This window comes from Phoenix dactylifera, chromosome 11, assembly GCF_051530095.1.
Source record: "Phoenix dactylifera cultivar Ajwa chromosome 11, Ajwa_hap1_PhDact_Kaust_v1.1, whole genome shotgun sequence".
Lineage (NCBI taxonomy): Eukaryota > Viridiplantae > Streptophyta > Magnoliopsida > Arecales > Arecaceae > Phoenix > Phoenix dactylifera.
In genome coordinates this window covers 28283654-28309047 of record NC_143200.1, presented here as the reverse complement: position 1 = coordinate 28309047, position 25394 = coordinate 28283654, and the positions used below count along the sequence as shown (strand labels likewise).

At 40.4% G+C, this 25394-nt stretch overlaps 2 protein-coding genes and 1 long non-coding RNA gene across 5 annotated transcripts; 1 reads left to right on the top strand and 2 right to left on the bottom strand.

Moving 5' to 3' along the window:
• Positions 1-862: 862 nt before the first annotated feature.
• LOC103710441 (hydrophobic protein OSR8-like) lies at positions 863-1471 on the bottom strand. The gene is made up of 2 exons (XM_026805938.4): positions 1276-1471; positions 863-1161 (listed from the first exon to the last, which is right to left on the bottom strand). The coding sequence occupies exons 1-2, from the start codon at positions 1360-1362 to the stop codon at positions 1030-1032; spliced, it is 219 nt and encodes a 72-aa protein (XP_026661739.1). The 5' UTR covers positions 1363-1471; the 3' UTR covers positions 863-1029.
• Positions 1472-2297: 826 nt separating this feature from the next.
• LOC149751669 (eukaryotic translation initiation factor-like) lies at positions 2298-5853 on the bottom strand. The gene is made up of 7 exons (XM_089926274.1): positions 5317-5853; positions 5068-5202; positions 3947-4044; positions 3635-3722; positions 3167-3517; positions 2828-3070; positions 2298-2734 (listed from the first exon to the last, which is right to left on the bottom strand). The coding sequence occupies exons 1-6, from the start codon at positions 5401-5403 to the stop codon at positions 2831-2833; spliced, it is 999 nt and encodes a 332-aa protein (XP_089782400.1). The 5' UTR covers positions 5404-5853; the 3' UTR covers positions 2298-2734; positions 2828-2830.
• Positions 5854-9528: 3675 nt separating this feature from the next.
• On the top strand, positions 9529-25293 carry LOC113462948 (uncharacterized). 3 transcript variants are annotated; one of them, XR_015971544.2, is made up of 3 exons: positions 9529-9934; positions 10026-19552; positions 24677-25293. It is a non-coding gene; the product is annotated as an uncharacterized LOC113462948 (long non-coding RNA). The 3 variants fall into 3 exon arrangements; XR_016397858.1 differs by lacking the exon at positions 24677-25293 and having other exon boundaries at positions 10026-14877; positions 18973-20200; XR_015971543.2 differs by lacking the exon at positions 24677-25293 and having other exon boundaries at positions 9596-9934; positions 10026-10454; positions 14741-20200.
• The last annotated feature ends 101 nt before the right edge of the window (positions 25294-25394 follow it).

The window sequence follows — 25394 nt, the reverse complement described above, 5'->3', positions numbered from 1 at the left end:
GACTGAGGAGAAAGGAGGATCTTTTTCACATCCCAAGACTTGGTTAGAACAGGCTGAGCTGTAGTCCTGATTAATTCTCTTCTCTAATCTTAGTAATACCATATAACTCTAAAAACGTTACCGTATGCCTCCTTGTTGGTTAGAATCTTGGCTACACTCACATCATATCACTTTAATCTTTAATCAATCAGCATATACATGCACAAATGATATCTCATCTCTTGATGGTGAAGACATCCACTAGCTTAAGGAAGCCACCTTACCAGTCTCGTGAAAGCCACCTTATATTCTTCACCAGCACTTGCCTTATATTCACCTTATATTCTCATGAATATAACTAGTAGTTGATCAATCAAGTACCAATATTGTGGACAAACAATTGTTATTGTTGTTGCACTCATTTAGTTCAGCCATATGCTATATATGGACATCTTGCTTCTCTTCCAATCAACAACAAATCCAATGTTGGATCGTTTCTTTAATTGCTTCCCCCCACAAGGACTAATCTAAATGCCCTCAATTTGTGCTTGCTAATGATGATTATTTGATGGCGCACACACCTCCATCATCAAATCCAATATATAAAAATAATTCCCAGATATAGTGGTGCATGAATTCCAGCTCATGATGCCTGAGTTACCATGTGCGATCATGAAAAAAGTACCATTGAATTGTTTGTGCTGCTTCCCCAAATCTTATATATAAAAAAAAGTTTCCAACTTTCCATTATATAACACAATTACTAATTCAGAGTTAAATCAGAGATCATCTAATGCTGCAATCAACCACAAATATCGAGAGAGAGAGAGAGATGATTCCATAATCCGTACCCACAACTCAAACCCAATTATAAAAAAAACACTGACTAAATTAACAAAGAAGATTTTATTAATTCGAGAATACATGGTAGCATAATGAGATCCAGCATTCACAGGTCACTGGCATTCGATGGAAAACATGTTTTTAGAAGGGAAAAAAAAAGCGCAAGATGAAATGGAGGGTATAAAGGTGAAGAAGCCCCTTAACCTACTACGGATAGATGGGCTCATAGTATTCCCGGCGATGGTGGTCGGGATCGACGGCCACGATCACGTAGACGGCGTAGATCATCCCAGGGATGTACCCCAGGATGGTGAGGACCAAACAGATGCAGAACTCCAGCTGTTACAAAAGAAAAAGGAAGAAGATAAGAAGGTTATTAGCGATTTCCATCCTTCAAAAATACAAATGCGTGGCGAGAAGGGAGGGGGAGTCGGACGGGGGGAGGGAGCGTACACTGCAGCAGCCGTGCCGGAAGAAGACGCCGAGAGGGGGCAGCAGTATGGCGCACAGGATCTCCAGAAATCTACAGCATAAACCCATCTCCGCTTCGCTTTACCTTCTCCTCCTTCCTTTCCCTCTTCTCTCCGGCTTGCTCTGGTTTTCTTCTTCTTGAGCTCGCTTCTGGGCCGTTCGTTCGTGTGCGATGGTGCGGATGATCGGAAAATGTGGGTGGAAAGTCTTACAGGCGGGTCCCACGTGCTCGACACGTGGGGAGAGAGGAGGAGGCTTGTGAATAAAGAGATGGCCTTTATTTACTAGAGGACGCGCTTTTAACTTAATAACTTGTGAGATGTGAGCTTTCAAGCGAACTGGATTGGCTGTTCTGGCTAGAACATGGAATCAGAGAAAAACGACCGAGATCTAGAGGCAAATAGAATCTCAACGTTAAGTTTGACGTGTTCTAAACATTGTATGTATGTTCTAGATTAGATGGGTTGATTGTTTTAGATCTTCCTTCTTCATATACTTCTTCCGCGTCCAAATCATTTGAGACGTCTCAAATGAGTGGTTGATCATGAGTGTGGCCACTTGGCTCCTAATTATTTTAACCTACCAAGATGAACTCTAATTGATTGATCCTTCTAGTGAGTTGTGGCTGATCTAGATGCACATTAATGGTTATTAGAATTCATTAATTTGCAGGAAGAATTTTTCTCTCACTTGATTTTTTTTGGCAAGCTGATTCTTAGAAATATGTTCCTTCTTCGGCTCCAGAACTTATTATTTTCTGATTTTGTTAGATGTATCCGTATTAGAATTGTATAAATTATCTGTTTTAGCATATATATATTGAGAAGCCAAAAGCTAATAACTAATATAAATTGATCTGCAGACAGGAAAACAAGGGAAACCAGCTGTTACTTCCTCGAGTGCAAGATCCCTGATGACTACAGAAGAATGGATTTAAAATCTAGATTCAGCGAGATTTTTGTCAAACATCAAACAGGATGCCCATTATGATAGCCTTGGCCAGTCGAGCAAGAGAAACCTAAAACGATATGACAAAAATCTAGCACTAAATACTATAAAGCATCAAATATTTTCAGCCCTGTTTTTCTTGAGTTTCAAGCAAAATTAAGCTGTGGCTCAAGAACAAATTCATGGCACCCTTTTCCCATCATCTTCGAACAATAATAAACACTCATGAAGACTTTCAAAAAATATACAACTCAAGAAGATTTCTTGTTCCTCAAATCTCCACTTACAAAAAAAAAGAAACGAGGCGAGTTTCGGTTTAACCAGAGTCCCGGAAGTTAGCACTACTAGTATTCTTTTTTTGATGAGATAGCACTGCTACTATTCAGGAGAGAATATTCTTGCAGGCAGTGATGTATGCCGCCTGTGAACCTAATATTGCCTGACCAGATGGTTTTGCTTCTGTATCTTTCAGTGATGCATGCCGCCTGTGAACCTAATACATCATTTTTCTTTTGGATTTTAATTTCAAGAGAGTCTAAATTCCCAAAGAGAATTTTGCTGAAATCAATGGATTTGGAAAGCTAACCTCTTATCGTCGGGGAACCCAGTTGTTGGCACGCAGATCAAGAACATCACGAACCATGAACCACAACCGTGGTGCGAGCTGGGGATTTGTCGTCAGCTCGTTCAACTGGTTGAAATAGGCATCATTAAAGCGACGAGACTTCAGGCTCTCATCCAGCTGCTTACCAATGGTTTTGAAAAACTGACAGATCGCCTCAACATTTTCCTCAGCAGGGCATGTCTCACCATCATCTCCCAGTAACTCCTGTTTGCACTAGCTGCATTAGGCATTTCTATCAAAATAAAATGTCTTCAGATGTTAGAAAGAATCGATTACGAGAGAAGGAAAATATATATAAACCTGAACGATATGATGAACTATTTTCTCAGGCACCATTTTTTGCTTTATAAGCTCCCCAATCAGGCAGATGTTCCCAAGTGTACGGAGCTTCACTAGTCTTTCTTTATCCATACGTTCCATTTCTTGATCTGGGCCAGTCAACTTTCTAACCTCGGTCCTCAGATCGTCAGAACCTTCAAAGGCCTCCTGACAACTGTTAAAGAGTATCCGCTTGAATGTGATCTCCTTTCCCCCAGGTTCTTCTAGAGGAAATGGCGGAAGCTTTTCATTTAGATCAGAACACAGTTGAGCATACATGGGACAGAAGGTAGGTTCCAAAACTGCTTTCTCAAATATAAGCATGATGACACCCTGCAGCATTTGTTTGTTAAACGGATAAATTTTGCAAATGGAAGTCAGGTACCCAACAATACCATATCACATTTTTTATGAGAAAAGGTTCTTAAATTGTACAAAAAACATTGCTACCTTTAGAACATCAGGTGTGGTGATTCTTGCATCGATCAGCTGACTCTTGAGATCATCAAATTTCTCCGGTGTCAAGTTGTTCAGTATACTGCATAAAAATAAACAGGTAATATGTATTACACTGATTCAGGGTGCTTCCATTGCATAGTACAATAGCAATTAAATAAAGGAAAGGACAATAAAAAGGAAGATGCAAATAGTAAGAGAATAATTTCAGGATAACTAATAATGCAAATATCTATCAGACTTTCCAGGGACTAAAAGCATATTAATATTTCCCAGCAGGCTAAACTGAGCATTCACATCCATTACCCCTTTACTGTTTTCAGAACCTGTTCTTTCTCAGAGAGATTGCCTCTCCGGGCAGACAATGGCACTTCAGCCTTGATTAGCGCAGGAGCAGGTCCTGCCTGTTAGATCACAACAGCAGTATCAAATGTCAGAGAAAAATTAAAGAGTTAAGAACATAAACTAAGAAAAAAACAAAATATACAATTTTGTCATGACACATATTAATTTCACAAAAAAAAATCAGAATAAAAATTCTTTAAGGTGGCAAAAGGAGGTAAAGCTATTTGCTGATCACACGTAGAAGCTTTCATGCATTAAAAACAGAGTTCCAGATGCCAATCTCATCGTATAATTTCCATGCCACAGATGACTACCAGTTGAAGTCAGAATAAAGATCAATGATTTTGTACAAATAACTCGCTAGTCACACCGAGTTACTTGTTCATTAAAAATGCTGGCCACAGCGAGTCAGATTACAAATTTCACACAAAAAAAATCAGAACAAAAATGCTTTAAGGTGCAAAAGGAGGTAAAGTCATTTGATGGTCACAGGTCAAAGATTTCATGCATTATAAACAAACAGAATTCCAGATGCCAAATTCATGACATAATTTCTACGCCACAGACGGCTGCAAGTTGAAGTCAGATTAATGTTTATGTACAAGTATCTCGCTCAGACAGAGAACATACTTACATAGAGAAAAACAAAAAGCAAGTATAAAGTAGCATGCCTAAGCAATTATCAAAATACTTTAACGAACATATAATAATAAAACTTGCAGAAGAAAATTAAATAAAGAATTCTCATTCTTAAAGTTGAAGGATGGCAAGACTTGACAATTGAAATTTTCTTTTAAAAAATATGATTATATTACCAAGAAAAATACTGATATAAATCGCATTACGGCAGTATTTTTTTTAATTAAAAAAGGACAGGAATAAACTCCCATATGAAAAAGAAAATCATATTATGCAAAATAAAAATAACTTTTGTGAATGTCTCCACAACTGCCCACAGTATTATCTCTTGCACTTTAGATTTTTTTTTTTAAGCACTTCAGAGTTCAACTCATGCAAGACTAAACACTGAAATACCCCACGCAGCTGAAAATTTTTGGACATGCTTGTTTTCTATTGTTAACCTGATACGGATTGATGGGCTCATAGTATTCCCGCCGATGGTGGTCGGGATCGACGGCCACGATCACGTAGACAGCGAATATCATCCCAGGGATGTACCCCAGGAATGTCAGGACCAAACAGATGCAGAACTCCAGCTGTTACAAAAGAAAAAGGAAGAAGATAAGAAGGTTATTAGCGATTTCCATCCTTCAAGAATATGAATGCGTGGAGAGAAGGGAGGGGGAGTCGGACGGGGCGAGGGAGCGTACACTGCAGCAGCCGTGCCGGAAGAAGACGACGAGAGGCGGAAGCAGCATGGCGCACAGGATCTCCAGAAATATACAGCACGCACCCATCTCCGCGTAGCTTCACCTTCTCCTCTTTCTCCTCCTTCCTTTCCCCCTTCTCTCCGGTTCTGGTCTATATATATACATATTATTCCTGGTTCCGGTTTTCTTCTTCTTGAGCTCGCCTCGGCCTGGGAGAATGTGGGTGGGAAGTCTAACAGGCGGGGTCCGACGTGCTCGACATGGGGGGGGGAGACGAGGAGGCTTGGGAATAAGGAGATCTGCCTTTATTTACTAGAGGACACGCTTAACTTAGTAACTTGCGGGATGCAAGCTTTCGAGCGAACTGGATTGGCTGTTCTGGCTTGAACATGGAATCAGAGAAAAACGACCGAGATCAGACAGACTTGAGACTCCAAAATTGAGATCTCTTGCTCCTACTGTGACTGTCAAAGCCTAGAGGCAAATAGAATCTCAACTTTTAAGTTTGACGTCTACTGAACATTGTATGATCTAGATTAGATGGGTTGAGTGTTTTCATTCTTCCTTCTTCATATTCTTCTTCCTCGTCCAAATCATTTGAGAAGTCTCAAAGTGTTGTCCCTACCATCTAATGTTCGAATGGAGCTGTTTGCAACCTACTAGATAAGGAGTCGGAGGAAGATATCTTGGTACGTTAAAATAATTAGGGGCTCAAGTGCGACGGTGATGATGGCGATCTTTATGGCCCTAATGATGTGGTTAAATAAAGTTAAAAAAATGAAAGATAATGATGATGGATGCCACTTAGAACTGGCCGTCTTAGGCACCGCGATGAGACACTGAAGAGCTCGGTTTCTCCGATCATAATTGGAGAGGGTGCGGGGCGTACGACCATTACCAATGTCCCCGTAGGGTGGCCACACTCTAACTTGAAACAATGCAAAAGGACAAGTCCTCTAAACAGAGCGTATCTAGTGGGGGCCTCTCCGATGCTTAAGGCCCTGTTTGGGGAAGCTGTTGGCAGTAGAGCTGTTGGAAGTAGAGCCGTTGGAAGTAGAGCTGTTGAAGTAGAGCTGTTATAAAAAGCTGTTTGCTGTTTGGTAACTACATTCGTAAAGTGCTGTGCTACTTTGTTTTGTGTTTGGTAAATAAACTGAGAAAGTACTTTTATATGACAAAATTACCATAAAGGACATTGCATAGTATTATACAACAGAACATAATAAAACATAACATAAATTAATACATAAATATACGATATAGTATAATATTATTGTAATATAAAATAATATTATGTTAATATAGCATAATAGTAATATAATTATTAGAGTAAATTAATATTTAGTAATATAACATAATATTAAATTATTTAAAATAACATATTAATGTATTATAATGTAATGTAATATAATATAATATTTATAGTATAATACAAAAATAAAGGTATAAAATATTATAATTATTAGTATAAATTAATTTTTCATAATATAACATAATATTAAATTATTTAAAATAACATATTAATATATTATGATATTATATGATATGATATTATATTTATAGTATAATACAAAAATAAAGGTATAAAATATTATAATTATTAGTATAAAATAATTTTCCATAATAATTTCCCATAAAATAATTTTCCGCGGTTCAGGAGCTCTTCTTCGTGGTCCACGCTCGAGGAGGACCTCAGCGTGGGCCGCGAGGTTGATGATTAAAAAAAAAACAATAGATTGATTTTGAAAGGTATGGAAAAGGAATAAAATTTTTTTCTTCTAAAATGTGGTTCAAGAGATGCATACAAAAATTGAAAAGAAAAATACCTTTTCTTACGGAAGGGAGTCTGACGGCTTGGGTTCTTGGCTCCAGCAGATTTTTAGGTTTATACAGGGATAAACTATGTAATTATGTTATTTTAATATGTACATTTTTGTCAAAAATACAGCTTTCCGAAAAAACTGAAACAGCTTCCTCCTAAAAGCTCCAAATTGGAGCTTTCTCCCAAAAGCTGTTTTCAGCTTCCCGCAAAAGCTGAAACAGCTTTTTGAAAAATTTACCAAACATAGTTTTTCATCTAAAAGTACTTTTGGAGGGCCAGAAAGTGCTTTCTGGCCCTCCAAAAGCTCCTCCAAACAGGGCCTAAGTTAGGATGATGCTTGAAAAACAGAAGGAGGTTCTCTCATAATCTCTTAGGGTGTCTTGAGTACTTAGCTCCTTGGTTCTCACTTTTTGCTGATTGTAAGGACGAAGAAGCTTACCTACCACCGAAGAATTAGGATTTGTGGGCCAATTAGAAATGGTTGGCCTTAGTATGGTCTGGATATTCGATGTGAATGTCTTGCACGCGGATGACGTTCTGTCTATCACATCGGTAGGATTTCGGTGATCACTATGGTCTCTAGCTAGGATGCAGTCAACCGTGAGGAGCTCATGATATGCGAATTTGGCTGCATGACGCAGGGCTCGCCAAGTGACCGCTCCTGATCAACTATGTTCTAGCATCATGGTGAACTCTAATTAGTTGGTCCTTCTAGTGAGTTGTAGCTAACCTGGATGTGCATTAATGACTATTAGGATTCGTTTGGTTCGCAGAAAGAATTTTCTCTCATCGGATTTTTTTTTTCTCCTGAGAAGCTAAATATGATATTTGGAAAAATGATTTTGGCATATTTTGTTGACCATGGAAAAGTAGTATATTTCAGAGTGGCTTATGTTTGGTCGAGTATCTACTTTTCTGAGAAAGTTGTGTAAAATATCCGTTTTATTCTTAATAAAGAAAAAAAACTTTAACCAAGAATTTTAATGGCTTAAGGATAGTTTTAGAAAAACATTTTAATTCCCAATAAGTGAAAAAGTAGCTTTTCTATGCTCCTCATGAGGTTTTTTCTCATAAAATATAAAAATCTTATTCTAAAAAACTACTTTTCTATCTTTTTTAAATTCTAAATAAATAAAAAAATATTTTTACTTTTTTCCCGTTTCATGCGAATCAAGCAAGTTTTTAAGTATTTATTGTGTTTATTAGTTCTTGAGACTTTTTTCTCGAGAAGAGGAGTTTACATAAAATAAAATAAAAAAGACAAGAAACTTTTTTCTATTTAGACCTACATTGACCCATTTTGTAAACAATATTACTAATAATAATCTATTAATAATATTATAATATATTATTACTATTATTATTATTATTATTATTATCAGCAGCAACAGCAAATTTCTGGGCCCTGATCAATTTCTTTCCGTACTGTAGGCAGGGGTAGTTCTAAATACACCCCCCCTATTGCTCAGGACACCCCCCAAAAATTAAAAAAAAAATTAAATACTCTCTACACCCCCCCATTTGCTAAGGACGCCCCTAAAAAATTAAAAATTCCTAAATTACCCCCACCCTCCCCACCCCCGCCTCCCCACCCCCCGCCTCTGCCTCCTCCTCCTCCCCCCTCCTCATCCTCCTCCTCCCCCTCCCCCTCTTCCCGCCCACCTCTGCCTCCCCCTCATCCCTCTCCCCTCCTCCTCCTCCCCCCTCCTCCTCCTCCCCCTCCCCCTCTTCCCGCCCACCTCTGCCTCCCCCTCATCCCTCTCCCCTCCTCCTCCGCCTATTCACCCTCCTCCTCCTCCTCCCTCCTCCCTCCTCCCTCCTCCTACTCCTCCACCCCTCTACCTCCGCCCCCCATCCCCATCCCCTCTTACTCTGCATCCCCCTCCGCCTTCTTCCCCTTCTTTGCCTCCTCCTCCTCCACCCCCTATTCCTCCCTGCTCCCATTCCTCCTCCTCCTCCTACCCCTCCTCCCCCTTCTCCTCCACCTCCCCCTCCTCCTCCTCCTCCTCCACCTCCCCCTCCTCCAACTACCCCTCCTACCCCTCCCCCCTCCGCCGCCTCCTCCCCACCCTCCTACCCCTCCTCCCCTCCCCTCCGCCGAACAGAAGGATTCTGTTCGGTTGAGGGTTGCCGAACAGAAGCCTTCTGTTCGGCACTGGATCGTCGAACAGAAGCCTTCTGTTCGGCACCGTTCAGCCGAACAGAAGCATTTTGTTCGGCGATCCAGTGCCGAACGGAGCACGAAACGGAGGAGGAGGAAGGGGGGTGTACTGAGAAAATTTCAAGGCAATATGGTAATTACACTAAAGGTTAGTTTGGGTATTTTTTTTTTAATTTTTGGGGGGTGTCCTGAGCAATAGGGGGGGTGTATTTAGAACTACCCTGTAGGCAGCCACTGTAATAAACTGGATCCCCAAACTAACCCGAGTCCTGAAATCTAATTACCAAATTACTCCACGACGGGCAAATCTCCCGCCCGCTGCCCTCTTATTTCCCCCTTTTGGTCTCGCACTCTCGTTATCCATTCCATGGAAGTGGAACCCTCGGAGTCGTCGTCCTTCCCCTTTCCTTCGAGTTCGAGGGCTAGGGTTTTCGCCAATCCTTCCGACACGCAACCTCTCCCTCCCTTCCCTTCACTCCCAAACCCTAATCCTATCCGTCGCTCCTTCTCTGACGTCTCCGCCTCTGCTCCCATGGATTATAGATATCGAGCCGCGGAAGACCGCGATCGCTTGCTCTTCTCCTCCTCGTCCTTCGCCTCCTTCAATGGCTATTTCACCGAAAAGGCATTGCGCGGTGAGAGAACCCTCGGTTTTTCGATCATTTTGATGTTTATTTTCTTGATCAAGAAATAAAGTTCGGTTCTTGCTCTGTGTTTCTTGATCAGCGGGCTACATTGACGTGGTTGGAGACATCAGAAGAGGCGATTTAATCCATCCGATCCCGTCCAGAGAAGTCCTGCGGCGAGAGCTCCAGAAGGAGCTGATCCGGGAGGAAACTCATTGCGAGGGATATCGCCCAAAGGAGGATCTTGGAGGAAGAAGTTAGGAGGGAGTTGGAGCTCGAGCGCGCAATGGCCACGAGATGGCTTCAGATGGAGAGGTACTCCTCGGTGGCGAGGGCCTGGGTGCACCCTGAGGCGGGCCTCGGGCGTGGGATGCAGTTTGGTCCGGAAGCTAGAATACGGGACAGGTTTGGGCCCCCTCGGGTGCCTCCGTATCCAGAAGATAAGGTTCACGAGTGGTCACCTCCACCTCCAGTTCCTTCCAAACCGGTGGTGGGAAGGAAGCTGCCTCTGCCTCAGCATCAGCCTGAGGTGTCACCTTTTAGAGTTGTTTATTCCCTGCACTTTTCTTTATACATAATTTCCAATTCTCTATGTTTATATGATTCCTCAAGCTGTTTTAGCCACCGCATTTCATATTAAATCTCTGCTTCTTTATAGTGAGAACGTTCATTGAAATTCAAAAACCTCCCTTGTCTTTAATGATTCTTTAAACTTTTAGCATGACTAGTATTTGAGGACGAGCAATGCACAAGAGATTGGAAACATAGATAAATCGTAACTTAAATTTTTTACAAGAAGTAATAAACAAAAAATGTGCACTATATCTGTGATATCGTAGAATTGTCCATGCAACGCAAAATGGATAATCATTATCTTGTGCTTTATAGGCTGTTTATCTAATAAATCCACAGTAATATTTCACTCTATATGGTCAAGAGAAACACAAAATAAATCTATGCATGAAATTATACATTTAATATTTTTGGGTTTAGTTTGGAAACCACTGTGGAATTATACATATACATACATATATGTGTGTGTGTGCGTGTTTGTGTATGTGTGTATGTATGTAGATAGATAGATAGATAGATATACACACATACACACGCGCACATGTATACACCCACACATACATATGTACATTAATACATACATATACACACATATACAGAAAGTGGTTGGTTGTAAATTTAATTGCGAAGGCAACTTCACAAGATGCATTGTGTAAAAACACAATATAGACACAGAAGAAATTTTATTTGGGAACATTTATATAATTAAACATTTTCCTACACATTAGTTAGCCCTATATAACTAAAAGGAAAGAAAATGCTATAGTGCACTTGTCATATGGCTCAATTTGAAGTGGCACTGGTGCGACAGGGGAAAAATGTGAATTTTACCTTTAAAAAAGCCACCAATCACATGAATTGCACCAATCATCCTTGTCATATCAGAAATAGCAAGTCAACTAGGTGGTGCTCCATTGAATATAGGCTTGAAATTAATATGGAACTTTTAAGGAGAAATCGGCCAAAAGAAAAGATATCTATGTTTTTTTTTTTTTGGAGAACTAGGATTAGTGGAAACCCGCCAAAAATTGGGGCAAGGGTGGGATTGAACCCATGTGTCTAGAATCGATATGAGACTATACCAACTCAACATGTAAACACCCTTAAAGGTATTTATGGTCTCACTGGTATTAATTTGGATATTATTTTGAAGAGATAAGAAGTGTGCCTTTTAGTCGGTATTCATGGCTGTCTATCCAATGCATTAAGAGTAGTGTTATAGAAAGTCTGCCGATATTTGATTAGATAAGATCCAATGTGATGTCTTAGTTGGACAAGAACAGCAGCTCTAATTGGATTTGTCATTAGTGTTAGAAAAAGAGAAAAGGAAAATCGATTACAAAGACCAGCAATCTTTGGTGGAGTCTAGGGTGTTCTAGGAATAAGAATTGGCAGGTGACATTCCTAAAATTCAAGCTGTCTTTTTTTTGAGAAAAACATTACTGTAGATATAGTGTCACGAGATCCCTTTGGTATTTATTTTGCCTATGAAAGGAGCCTTTAAAGAAGCATTTTTAAGGATGATTTTTTGAAATACATGCTTGACCACATTTTCGTAACATGGTTCTCGAAACTGGATATCTCAGCCATTTCAATTTCTTCCAACACTCAGATGAATTGAGATCTCGATCTATCTTGGCTATGTTGGAAGTCTGACAAAATTGGGAAAGAACCCAGATATATTGGAAACTCAGCCAATATATATGAATCAAGATATGGACATGCCAACTGATATGTAAAAACAGGGCTAAGTGCAGTTATGAGGCATTGAGTTTAGTATTTAATAATTCTAAAGACCATTTAAGAATGTGGATTAAAAGACTGAAAGTCTCAGCCATATACTGATATCATATTAGCTGGTATTTTGGGAAAATGAAAAACATGTTCAGTGGAAATGACATGGTAACTCAAAAATCTTATTAAAAAAAAGGCAATATATGAGGCAATTTCTTGTTAGTTTTCTCTATGGCAGCTACACTCTCAGTTAATGAAAAGTAATACGATGCTGTCTCATCCATAGCAACGGGAAACCTGTCTAAGATAGCTTACCTTATTCCGATACTCCCTGGAAACTTGAACCTGCACTTACTTCTTAAAGGCTTTTTTGCAGTGTTTTCAAAATATCCACTTCCTTGCACCCACACACCTACCATTGGACCAATCCTATTGAAATTTTTGTGAAATCCTTGACCTAGGGTCGCCCATTGTGTGTCAATATTGACAAGCATAGATGCCTGTAGACAAAAATGGCTGTACTACTATGTAAACTGTCTCTCTTTTCGATTGCATATTTAATGACTTAGAGAAATGGAATTTGTCAGATAAATATCCATAGGTTAGCATGATTGTAATATTATGCTATTAGATATTATGCTGATTCTGTACTATGTGCTTGGATATTAGAGTGAAATTTATTCTCTATATTGGAGCTCAGGATCAGATTTGGTGCTTATTTTTTTTTAATTTTTTAGCAGTCAATGGAGCTATAAAACTGATAGTGCCAGTTATATGAATACATTATTGCTCGCTATCTTCTGGACTATGAGTTGGATTTGGTCATACTCTGATGAGGGTTCAGATTGAACTTCTGAATTAGATTAGAGATTCCAATCCGAAAAGATGGGCTTATGAGAAGATCCAAATTGTTTACAATTATGTACCTAGTAATGTGTATTGATTGTCTCTGCCCTGTACCTCTTTGACTTTCAGAAGAAAGTGCGACATAGATGGCAAAAGTAATTTACCCATTCCTGTTAGTAATTTTTCCTTCTACAAGACCTCTGGCATCCATTGAATAAGTGTGTGCTGCCATGGCGACCAGTAAGTGTCCCACTACTTAGGAAATCTTAGGACACTGCCCAATTGGTGTAATTTGACATCCACTGAATATTTACCATGTCCATCTTATCCAACTTAATCCTCATTGAGATGTTCGTGGCACGGTCTTTCAGCCTCAACTTGAAATTTTATTGATGAAACAGAGTTTAGACCCATATGTTAGTATATTAATCTTGAGTTTTAAAATTCCTAATGTTTTCTTTAGCAAAAAAAAGTTCATTTTACATTCAAAAGTATTTTTGAGTTAGAAGTTATAAAATTGTAAAGCTAAAGTATGTTTATCAGAATAGTAGATTTGAGCGAAAGAACTTCAGTTATGAACAGCTTGATCACAACAATGTCATTTTCTATTAAAAGTTGTTAGAAGGATTAACAATAACCATTATATCGGAGCAACATATCAATTCATAATAGGTTTTTATGATATTTTGGGCTTTGTAACTCTCCACTGCAACCATGATAGCCATTTATGGTGGCTGATGGATATGGCAGTTTTTTGCCAACCACAACTATTGTGATTCTATTATTTAATCTAATCTTATATATCTCACTATTGAAATAGCAGAAACAACTGACAAATAGAGTTGCATCCATTTCTTAGTCACGCAAATACAAGTAACAAGCTATAGGAAGAGAGATGGTAAGAGAGATAAATTTAAAGTTCATATGAAGTGGTTGATGTGGTGATTACGTAAATTATTTTGTTAAAATCATTGTTTGCGTGCCTAATGTGTTGACATAGGGACCTGGTTGCTATTAAACTTCATGGTGAGTGACATGCAGAGGATGGCCAAGATGAAAGTATTAAAAAATTCACCGTAGACCTGTTTCTCTAACATTTTTATCAACTACATTTCAGTCTATAGCATTGTTTCTTGATTTTTCTTCATATTCACATCCTGCAGAAATTTTGGAACCATTTAAGTAGGTTCGCAGACAAAATTTCTGCAGTCTTCTCCAACTTGATTGGGCATATCTCCGTGTTTATGGCATATCCAAACAAGTTGGAAATGGTCCACTTCATTATAATCATTTCAGGTTGATCTAGTCTCAAAAATTTTGAATGAAACAAATTAGTTCGGATTGGTTTGATTGTTTGAATTGGATACAGTGTTGTATTTTTACTCATTCCGAACATTAGCCAGTCCACCTTTTTAATATGATCTTTCCTATTAGTCTTGAATTGTGGTTTGGTTTAGTTCAGCTACACAAAATCATGCAAATTTGTAATAAAACAGAAAAAGAAAAAGAAGAAAAATCATTCCATCTCATCAGGTTGACCAAAATACATTCGTATAGAAATAATAGGAAAATATACTGAGCATTAAAAGATACTCTATTGTAACTAAAATATCCTATTCAACTCTATATTGGCAGGTCACTGAATGTGATATGTTGTTTTAGGTAGTATTCATCTGGCAACATGAGAAGACATGCAAATGAGAAGAGAAAGGAACTGATTTGTCAACCATGAAAAACTTCCTTCTCATCAAAGGGAGCCTACTTTACTCACTATCCTTTGTTTTATCGGTCATGGGTAGGTAAGTAGGTTTATAATGAATTCAAGATGGATGAAAAATGGTTGGTGCACATCAATTTGTCATAGTCTATCAATCCAACTGATGAAAGTAATTCTAATTCCTAAGAAATTCAATAGTATTACGTCATCTTGGTTGACCAAGAAACTCACAACATTGATATTATCTAATCGTGAAAGCAATTATGATTTTTAAAAGTAATTGAGATAATTAATATAATTCTTAACTTTTGAAAATTTAATAATATTATGTCATCTTGGTTGACCAAAATATTTTACAATATTGGTGGGTCTAATTATGTCAGGTGTGGGAGAGTTAAAAATACACTCTGGAATGAGATAATCTAGAAGCAAGTATATATTAGCAAACTTGCATATATGCAAGATTGGTCCATAAATTTTAAAGAATTTCACCTACACCATGTTTTTCATCTAACTGAAAAAAATATAATTGAAATGGGAATGGAACTTAGCCCCAATGCATGGAAGGGGAATGAGAATTCTATTCTAGTATTTAATTTAGTTAGTTATATTCAAATGAAATCAATTTTTTATTTATTTCCTAACTATACCATTGACCAGGAATAAATCTAAATTTTGGAATGGCCAATTATATATGTTTTGGAGTCCTCCCATTGTATTACATTATACATAACAGAGTTTTAAATAATAGTTGTTGTTCTGTTATAATGGCTGTTATTTCTACTTTCACCGTTCATCCTAATATACTAATGCTTTTAAATTCAAATGTTAACTAATTATCCATTCCAATTTTATACTATAAATTTTGCTAAGTTATCCATACCAAATATATCATTTCATTTTATTTTATATCATAATTGTTGATAGTTAGTTCATAGCACAAATATATTTCCTTATCATTCCTATGAGAATGGTTTTTCCTATCATTTGAAGAGTGGAATCGTGATTCTTCTATTTAAAGGAATGGTGATTCCAGAGAAAATTGATACTTGTGTTGCAAAGTAAACATTAAAATGATGCCAAAACCAGAATTCCCATTCCTTTCCTGCCCTTATTCCATGGACCAAACTTAGCATTAATAGTAAGTGGATATAGTGCTAAATCTCAAAGTGGGCTGAACCAGACTAAGCGTGTCTGCAAAGTAGTCCCTAAGGTGTAAGGCGATTGTGTACATGTGGACACTCTTCATATTATGTTATTGCCCTTATTAGGACAGCTTGAAAGGGGCTGGGAGGGGTTGGTGTAAGGTGTAATAATCTTTTTTTCTTTTATTTCCTGTGACATAATGCCTCTCAGACTTTTAGAATACAAGCCAGTCCAAGGAGGATCCTAGAAAAGGCTAACTGCTTTCGGATTTCTACCCTTCTTCTTTGGGTTCCCGGGGGGGTGCTGTTCTTCCAGCAGTACTTGTTGAGTCTCTAGAAGGCATGAGACTTGCGGCTAATGTTTGTCAAATATTCTAAATGTGGAATGCTTAAAGTGTCATATTACCTATTATACTATTTCCTATTGTAAGCATGTAGAGTATCTTTTCCCACTATCATTCTGCAATCATCTTTTTTCTCTTCTGTTCTTCTAAAGTCTTATGAGTACTCAAGAGAAGGTATTTCATGTTCAAAGAAATTATGAATTATAATTGTGTAATTCTAGGTCACAGATTTTTTTGGTCACTATCAGACAAATTTTTATGTCAAAAAAAAGATCTAGGACTCCATGCTTTGCTAGCTATTCTATTAGAATTTTGTTTTAATTTGAATCTTCTTCTTTTTTTTGCTAGGAATTTGAATCTTCTTTTCTGAAAACTTCTTGATTATCCTACCTGTCATGATATTGATTGGTATGGTTTAGCTTATGAATGTGATTGCTTTTTAATATAATTAGGTTGAGGTTGCAAGCTTCATTGATAAAAGCTGTGGACTGACTTGCCAATAAGTGAGCTTTGATTTTTGTTGATCAGTAATACATATGGAAACCACACTCACTTATTAATTTCATCTTGAGAAGCAAGGTGAATGATTGGAACGGGAAAGGTGATAATTGATGTTATTCAAGAAGTTGGCATGCTGTGGCTATTTTAAGAGTTTTAGGAGCTCTGTTAATCTAGAGTCTTTTTAGATGGTGGAATTGCAAAATGAATCATGGTGTTCCATGACGTGTTTGATCATTCCATATTTCAATTTATAGGAGCAAAAATATAAGTGATAAAATTGGCCACTTGAGTGAGGGATCTGTAGGTATTCAGATATGAAGAGAAAGAATGGCTTGCATGGCTCACAGTTTGAAGAAGATAAAGTGCCCAACCAACAGGGTGGTAAAGAGGACGAGGAAAAGAAGGGAAAAGGGGACAACAAGGAAAAATGGAACTTCAGTGAGTTATGAGGGATTCTCCTCAGGAGTCAGGCCTATTCAGTGAACTATGAAATTTCAATACCAATCATTCTAAACCTTAAGATCGCTGTTAATAAAACAGTAAGATCATCATCAAGCCTTGTGCTATATGTATGGAAATGGTTTTACATATCAAGGCATGATCTTAAAGTTTGACAAACTGCCATAGATAATAAGGTCATTTAAATTCAATGCTAATGTTCAATCAAGGGTTTTTGCACCTGAATCATAAATTATTTTGAAGGTTTAATGCAAAACAGACCAACCATGGAGGCCAGTTTATGTATTTTGCTTCTGTCAATTCTTGTTCTAATCTGGTCAAAATGACTCCACTAATCTAACATGTCATTGAGTTGTGGAATATAAATGCAGTATCTGATTGGCTGTCTGGTTTATGATGTGCTGTCAACACTCATTCCACCTGTTTGTTGACACTGGCAAAATTGGTATTTCAAGTTGGCCATCCTGAACACATGCTCTATTTTCACAGTTCACTGGTTTTCCTTCACTTATTTTTGTGATCTGAAGGACTCAATCAGATTATGTGGCTAATTCAGTAGGAAAATTCCTAATATTACCACTATGTTGTATAGTGTTTTGGGGGGAAATTGGCTCGGAGAGCATAAATGTTTTACTGTACCAGGGATGTGTTCATTATGTTTCTGTTTTTTCCATGACCACTATACTCCTCATTGACTTCCATTTTGGGGCTATCAAGAGGGCTATAAAAACTCATTTAGATGGCCTCATAAATAACTTCTTTAAAGCCAAGACTAACATTAATTGCTGACTGGGGAGGCAGGGTTAAAATTCTTCTATTGATTTAATACTAATTGGGGAGCATGAAATGGGGTGTGTGTTCCGGTGACCAGTTTGTATCCCAGATGAAACATGGGATTTTAGTTTTACGATGAAGGGCATAGCTTCTGCATCACATCAACATGATTGATCGATGCCTTGCTGAAGGCCAGTATAGTTTGGAATGTGCAGCCTTCATAAAATATATGCTTCATGTTTACATGATACTGTTTAGTTGCGGTAACTCTGCTAAATAATTTGTTAAAACTATGGGAAAAAGGATCTAGGCAAATGTTTCTGTAGAAGGGAAATAATCACTTTCCCAATTGCCTTTTTAGCCTCTAGCATTAGGCATTTTGACATTGAGGGTGAGCTTTGGTGAAATAAAAATGTTGCTCCATGGCTTAGGTACAGGTTTAAACCATGGAAACAGTCTCTCCGCATGCGAGGGTAAGATTGTGTACATCCGATCTTTCTCTAGATCCTATAGTGATAAGAGCCTCATGTACTAGGCCGCCCTTTTTGTTAGGCATTTTAACATTGAATATAGGCAGTTATTTATCAGGTAAGCATGTCTGCTGTTATGTTACGCCATGCTTTATGGGCTCTGCTAATCTTGACCATTATTTAGATAAAATGAAATATTTCAATCAAAATGTTAAAAAGTAAACAAATAAAGATTTATTCAAGTTAAAGGAAGGCATTGCTCCTTAGAGGCCTGGACGATTTAACTGAGTTGTTCTTGTCATTAGAATTGGTAAAATTTGTGTCATTTATATGCTACTGCTCTTTGTATTGTAACCATTAAAATCAGCTTGTTAAATTCTCCCTTTTAATTTAACATTTTTTCCCTCTTAGTGGATTGTAGTTTCGTGTGGTAAATTATATGTTATCCGTGATGCATGGAACCAAACTTGCGTCTATTTTGCAGCTTATACCATCAAAGCCCAAATTATCTGGGATTAAGAGAACAGCAGTGGCTGTTACTGGAGGCAGTGAATTTCCTATGCCATCCCAGAAGGATTGGAGTTGTGCTCTCTGTCAGGTGAGTGCGACCAGCAAGCAGGGCCTGGATGAACGCCTCTGAGGCAAAAAAACACAGAGCCAATCGAGAAGCACTAATTGAAGGCAAGAAACCCAAAGCCACAGAAGCACCATTTGGTGCCAACAAAATCTTAAATGGTGAGTCGTTGACAGCAGGGGGCCTGTGAAGAATTGAAGAGAAGACAAGCAGCAGCAGACAGTTCAGAAGACGAGCTACTTCTGTGACCTTTGCAAGGTGAAATGCAACAGCGAGGCCATGTTGACCTCTCACCTCCATGGGAAGAAACATATTGGCCCAAGTTGAGGAGTCGAGGAAGGATGGCAAACCCATGATGCCAGCCGGTGCTGGAAAGAAGGTTAAAACAAATTAAACAGCAAAGAGGGAGGAGATAAGAGGAAGACGATAAAGGCAGAAGCAGATAACGTTCAACGATACCAGGAGCCAGAATGCTTGAGTTGCTGAAAAGGTGGCAAATCTCTCTGATTGAAAGACCAAGAGCAACAGATTTTTTTATGTCTGACGCCTAGCCTTGAGGACACTGTTGCGACCTGGCATGGGCCTTTGGTGCATAATTTTATTTTTTTAAAGTTCCAGAACTATATCTTAATTGGATCTGTTAAGTCAGGGAATGATTTGGTGAAAGCATATGTCAAAAATTTAAATTTTACCATGGAACTTACAACTTCAAATGCTTCTGCTGGATGTGGATGTGCTACTGTATGCCTCATATTAATTAATCAAGAAGATTGCGTTCTTGAGGTGCATTGGTGATGGCATACAAGTTGCTATATTCACAGCACCAGTGTGGAGCGCATGTGGTGGCTTGATGGTGCGGACACTAGTGCCAGGTCAGCCGGTCGCCACAGGATCCAGCCAGCTCAGCGGATTCCAGCCGATTCAGCCAGCCTGATTTTATTTTAGATTGATTTATTTTATGTTGATTGGATTTATTTGCATATTGTCATTTGGGTTTATTTGCATATTGTCATTTTAGGAGCTTTTTGGAATTATTTTATTTGTAGGGGTTTATTTGTTATTTTGTGACCCTATATATATGGGTCCATCCTCATGTTTAGGGTTTAATGAATTAATGAATGAAAATTGGTCTTCTTCTTCCTTCTCCTCTTCTCCTCCTTCCCTTCTTCTCCCCCTCTCCTCTCCTCTTTCTTCTTCTTCCCCTCCTCTTCTTCCCCCTTCCCTCTCCTTCCTGTAGTTGTCCTGCATCAGCTTTGGTATCAGAGCAGGCTGGCTTTGCCCCTGCTGCTAAAGCCTCGATCCGTTTTCATCAGAGGCAAAAAGGGGAAAACCCCTTTCGTCGGGCCCGTCCCACCGGCCGCCAAGCTCGCGGCCACCACGTCCCCCCCTCGCCGCCGGCTACACCGCACGGCACCGTCGCCTCCACCTCGCAGCGCCGTCCCGCCGCTGGTCCACCAACAGAAGACGTCGCGACCCCACGAGAGCCATCGGCCGCGCCTCTGTGGCCACCGCCCGTGGCCGGACCCGAAGGGGCAACGCCGCCGTTCCTTCCCATCGCCGCAGCTCGTCGCCTGAGGTCCTCCGTCGCTGCGTCCACCACCGCCATCAGCCACCTGCGTCGGATCCGCAGAGGGGCCGCTGCCGGAAGCCGCTGCCGGAGCCGTGACCGCCTCGCCGTCGGCTCGCCACCGGACGCCGCCGTCTGCCGGAGTCTCCCGTCGCCAGTACAGTCGCCGCGACCCTCCGCCCCTGCCCGCAGCCACCGCCGCGGAGATCGGCCTGCCCTCCCGAACCCATCGGGATGTTGAAGAACAGATTAACGGGTAAGTCACAAAACCCGTTAACCCGAATCCGGTAGCCCGGATGCCAAAAAAAAAAAAAAGCGCACGTGATTTCACGTGACAAACCCGTAACGGGTATAGGGTCGGGTCAAACCCGATAACCCGGATCCTAACGGATCCGAGTTAAAAAAAAAAAAGAAAAAAAAAGTAAAAGTAAAAAAAGGAAAAAAAGAAAAAAAAAAGAAAAAAGGTACACACGTGACCGCACGTGCCAAAAAAAAAAAAAAAACTTACCTCTGTTCATCTTCTCCCTCTGTTCGCTCGCCGTCGCCGCCGCCCGTGAAGCGCCGCTCCACCCTAGCCGCTGCAGCCGTCGCCCCTCCGGCCTCGCCGCCCCTGCCACCGTTGAGATCTGTCGCCACTTCACCTCCCGTGCAGCACCGCCCTCGCCGCCTTGCTGTTTTCGCCTCCGCCCGCACGCAGCGCCGCCCTCTTCCTCTGCCGCCCGCACGCAGCGCCGCCCCGTGCTGCGACCGCCTCCGCCTCCACCGCAGTGCCGCCCCCGTGCTGCGACCGCCTCCGCCTCCACCGCAGTGCCGCCCCCGTGCTGCAACCGCCTCCGCCTCCACCGCAGCGCCGCCCCCTTCCTACGCCACCCACACGCAGCGCCTCCCCCGTGCCACGATTCTCTTAACCCTTCCTCTCCTCTTTCTTCCACTGATCGCACCCTCCCTTCCCCTCTGTGGGATCAAGGGTAACCCCATCTCTCCTCCCCTTTCTTCTTCCTTCACGGCCGAACCCACCTCACCTCCCACCCCACCTTCATTTTCTCTCTCGAGCCGATTCTCTCATCGGGCCCGCGCCCGCACTCCCAAAGAATCCACCGGGCCCGACTCTCAGGCCCTAAACACCGGGCCCAATCCGATTTCCTCCTCACAGGCCCAAGCCCGTCGGCCTGCAACGCCACTGCAGAGCCCATTTCGACCTGCCGTGTTGCTGAGATCAACCCCAACTGGAGCCGTTTGACAAGCCTACTTACTGTGCAGCATTTCTGGACGTCACCCCAACCCAGGTCAGGTTTCTTCCTTTACTGCAAATTTTATTTGTTTGTCTAAATTTAGAATTAATTAACTCTTAAGTGCTCTATTGATATTGCTTCCTGAAAATTCAACACATCCACTCCAAACAACACCAAAACCCTAGTAGTGGCCTATCTTTGTTATTAATTTTAGGGCTATCTAATCTTTGGGAGTTCTTTTAGGCTCTGTGCAGCCCTGCAACACACTGAAAACTAGTACTATTTGACTGCAACTTCTTATCTGAATTTATTACGTAATTCAAAGCCAATTTCAATTGCTTGAGTTAGCTTCCGATTATATTGAGCATCTACTTTGCAATTGTGAATTCATTTCATGCATTAGGTCTACTTAGGAACCTTTATAGTTGGTCGGCTAATACATTTTGTCATTCATTTTATGCATCTACGTAGTGGTCGTGTCGCATCTCATCTTGAGTCCCCCCTAGACATGGATTCCAAAATTGAAGCCCTATTAAAAGCTATCCACGAAACTAATATTCAAGTCCAAAATACGAATGCTCAAGTCCAAGCAAACAATGCCCAAATTCATGACCTAACCACAATGTCCACCCAGGTTAATGCCCGACTCGATTCAATGGAGGCTTCACTTCAAAGGGTTATTGAATCCCAAAAGGTTAGTACTCCCCATTTACCGGGTCTTGATGAGGACGATACCCTAGAACAAATCCTAGAACAACAAGGTTCGGTTCGGCAGGGAAACTTTGATCATAGGTCTGTTCCAGGTCACCATTATGCCTACCCTCGCCCTAGAGGACCTGGTCCCATTCCTCATGTTGATAAAGGTCACCGACATACCGTAGATCCCAGAGAACCTCGTGACCCTGATGAAGATATAATGCGAGGCATTAGGGTGGAAGCCCCCACTTTTGACGGTCGTCTTGACCCGAAAGTCTTCTCCGATTGGTTACACGAAATGGACCACTTCTTTGAGTGGTACAATCTGTCTGAGAACAAAAAAGTTCGATTCGCTAGAATGAAACTCATTGGTCGAGCTAAACTTTTCTGGCAAAGTACCGAACATCTGTTAGCTAGGAGACATCAACATGAAGTAACTGATTGGGTAGAGATGAAAGAGAGACTTAAAGAAAAATACCTGCCCCTTAACTACCAAGACGATCTCCTAAATCGATGGAACACTAAGTCCACATTTATAAGGTGCCCTGACACACGAAGCACTCCCACCGGCCTTAATTCCTTAGGGTCCAAACCTTCTGTAGGGTCCACTACTCATAGGCCCCCTCCTACTGCCCATGTCACAGGCCGCGACACTAATGGCAAGGAAATGCTTGGTGAGCCTCCCAAACCACATTCCAAAATTCGGTGTTACAAATGCCAAGGTTTTGGTCACGATACCTCCCAATGTGCGAACAAATTTTTCGTTATTGCTCAGCAAGAGCAGGGAGGTGACATAGATGATTTAGAGGAGCAAATCTATGAACCAAACCTCGATGACATTCAGGACATTGAGGAAGAGTGTGATGACAAACCTGAAACCCTAGGATGCACCCACACTCCACCTAGCTCGCTTGCACAGTCAGATAACGAGTTTGACCAGTCTACCGTGAGTGTAATTGGAAATGCCCTCGCACAACCCATCGAAATTGATGTTAGGATTTCTGAGCCTGCATATGCATTTACACAACACATTCATAAGTTGTATCAGGAAATCCATAAGGGCATTCATGCATGTACTGCTCAGTATAAGATGCAAGCTGATTTCCATGCTAAAGAATTTCAAACTTGGGGTTACGTAATGATCCATCTTAAGGAATTGCAGTCTCTTAGTATTGGACCATTTAGGGTGTTGCACAAGGATGGCACTGACGCCTATGCCATTGACTTTCCATTTGATTTCGGTCATAGCCTTACTATTAATATTAAAGATTTGGTTGCAATCCCTGATGGCTCTTTTGCTGCACACTCTCATGCGCCTGATGTTTATCCTATTATTGATTCCATGCCATCTTCGTTTCCTTTTACCCTCATCGAGCACAAAAAGAGTATATTGATTCTATTTTAGCCGAGCAAATAGTTTTTACCAGTGATGGAGGCATCCAACATTTTCTGGTTCGTTGGCGAGGACGACCAAGGTCCGGCTACACTTGGATCCAGCGCGAGGAGATACCGCCGATTGACCCGGACTTGTTGGAGTACTACCGGGGCTTTACCGAGCCGCTTTCGTCGAGGTCGACTTCTTTCCACCCGAGGAGAGTTGGTGCGGACACTAGTGCCAGGTCAGCCGGTCGCCACAGGATCCAGCCAGCTCAGCGGATTCCAGCCGATTCAGCCAGCCTGATTTTATTTTAGATTGATTTATTTTATGTTGATTGGATTTATTTGCATATTGTCATTTGGGTTTATTTGCATATTGTCATTTTAGGAGCTTTTTGGAATTATTTTATTTGTAGGGGTTTATTTGTTATTTTGTGACCCTATATATATGGGTCCATCCTCATGTTTAGGGTTTAATGAATTAATGAATGAAAATTGGTCTTCTTCTTCCTCCTCCTCTTCTCCTCCTTCCCTTCTTCTCCCCCTCTCCTCTCCTCTTTCTTCTTCTTCCCCTCCTCTTCTTCCCCCTTCCCTCTCCTTCCTGTAGTTGTCCTGCATCACTTGATCAACAAATAAATTAGTTCCATTATTTTCCCCAGTGTTTCTGGTTGTTTGATCAACAAAAGTAGCATGCATGGACGTAGCAAAGTTATTGATGAGAGGTGCACTTACTGGTGTGCAGGTCATATGGAATCTGCATGGATGCATCAAACGGTGTCATCACATATTGGTCTTCCAGTTTGATAAGATTAGCTTGCTTTCAGAGGTGAATGTCACAACTATGGATCAATGTGGATTTTCCTGCCCTTACAACTGATCGTGCATCTTCCAAGCTTGCACACAAACACATGCGATGAAATATAGTGGGTGTATACGATAGCCATGCAATGCAGAGCACGAGTATTAACATTGGAAATAGAAATGATATTGCTCTAATATCTGTTCTATAAAACCACTCTCGTCATGGTATCAAACATTTTGGTATGGAAGTAAAATTGAATTCAGACTGCATCGATCGTAATTTTTTCTCTTTTTTTAACTCCATCGCTTTAGCGAGACTGGAAAGGGTGATAGAAACATACCTCAAGACGATGCAAATTCTCCTGCAGAATTTCAAATTGAATTGTCACTGATATTATATTGTAAATGCATTTTTGAATCTTTGATGCTCCAATTGTCATGCAAATCGAATGGAAATAAAAAATTACAATCAACGGCAAATTGAGCTAGATCGCCTCTGCACCAGCAACCAACAGTAAACCCTCCCTTCCCTCTTGAGACAAAAAAAAAGAACAAAAAACATTTCCGATTGTATGTGCAAATCAGTTCTTATTCTGTGGCAAGTGGCAAACCACTGGGTGTAAAGAAAGCAATCCACAAACCAAAAGATCAAGCTACAT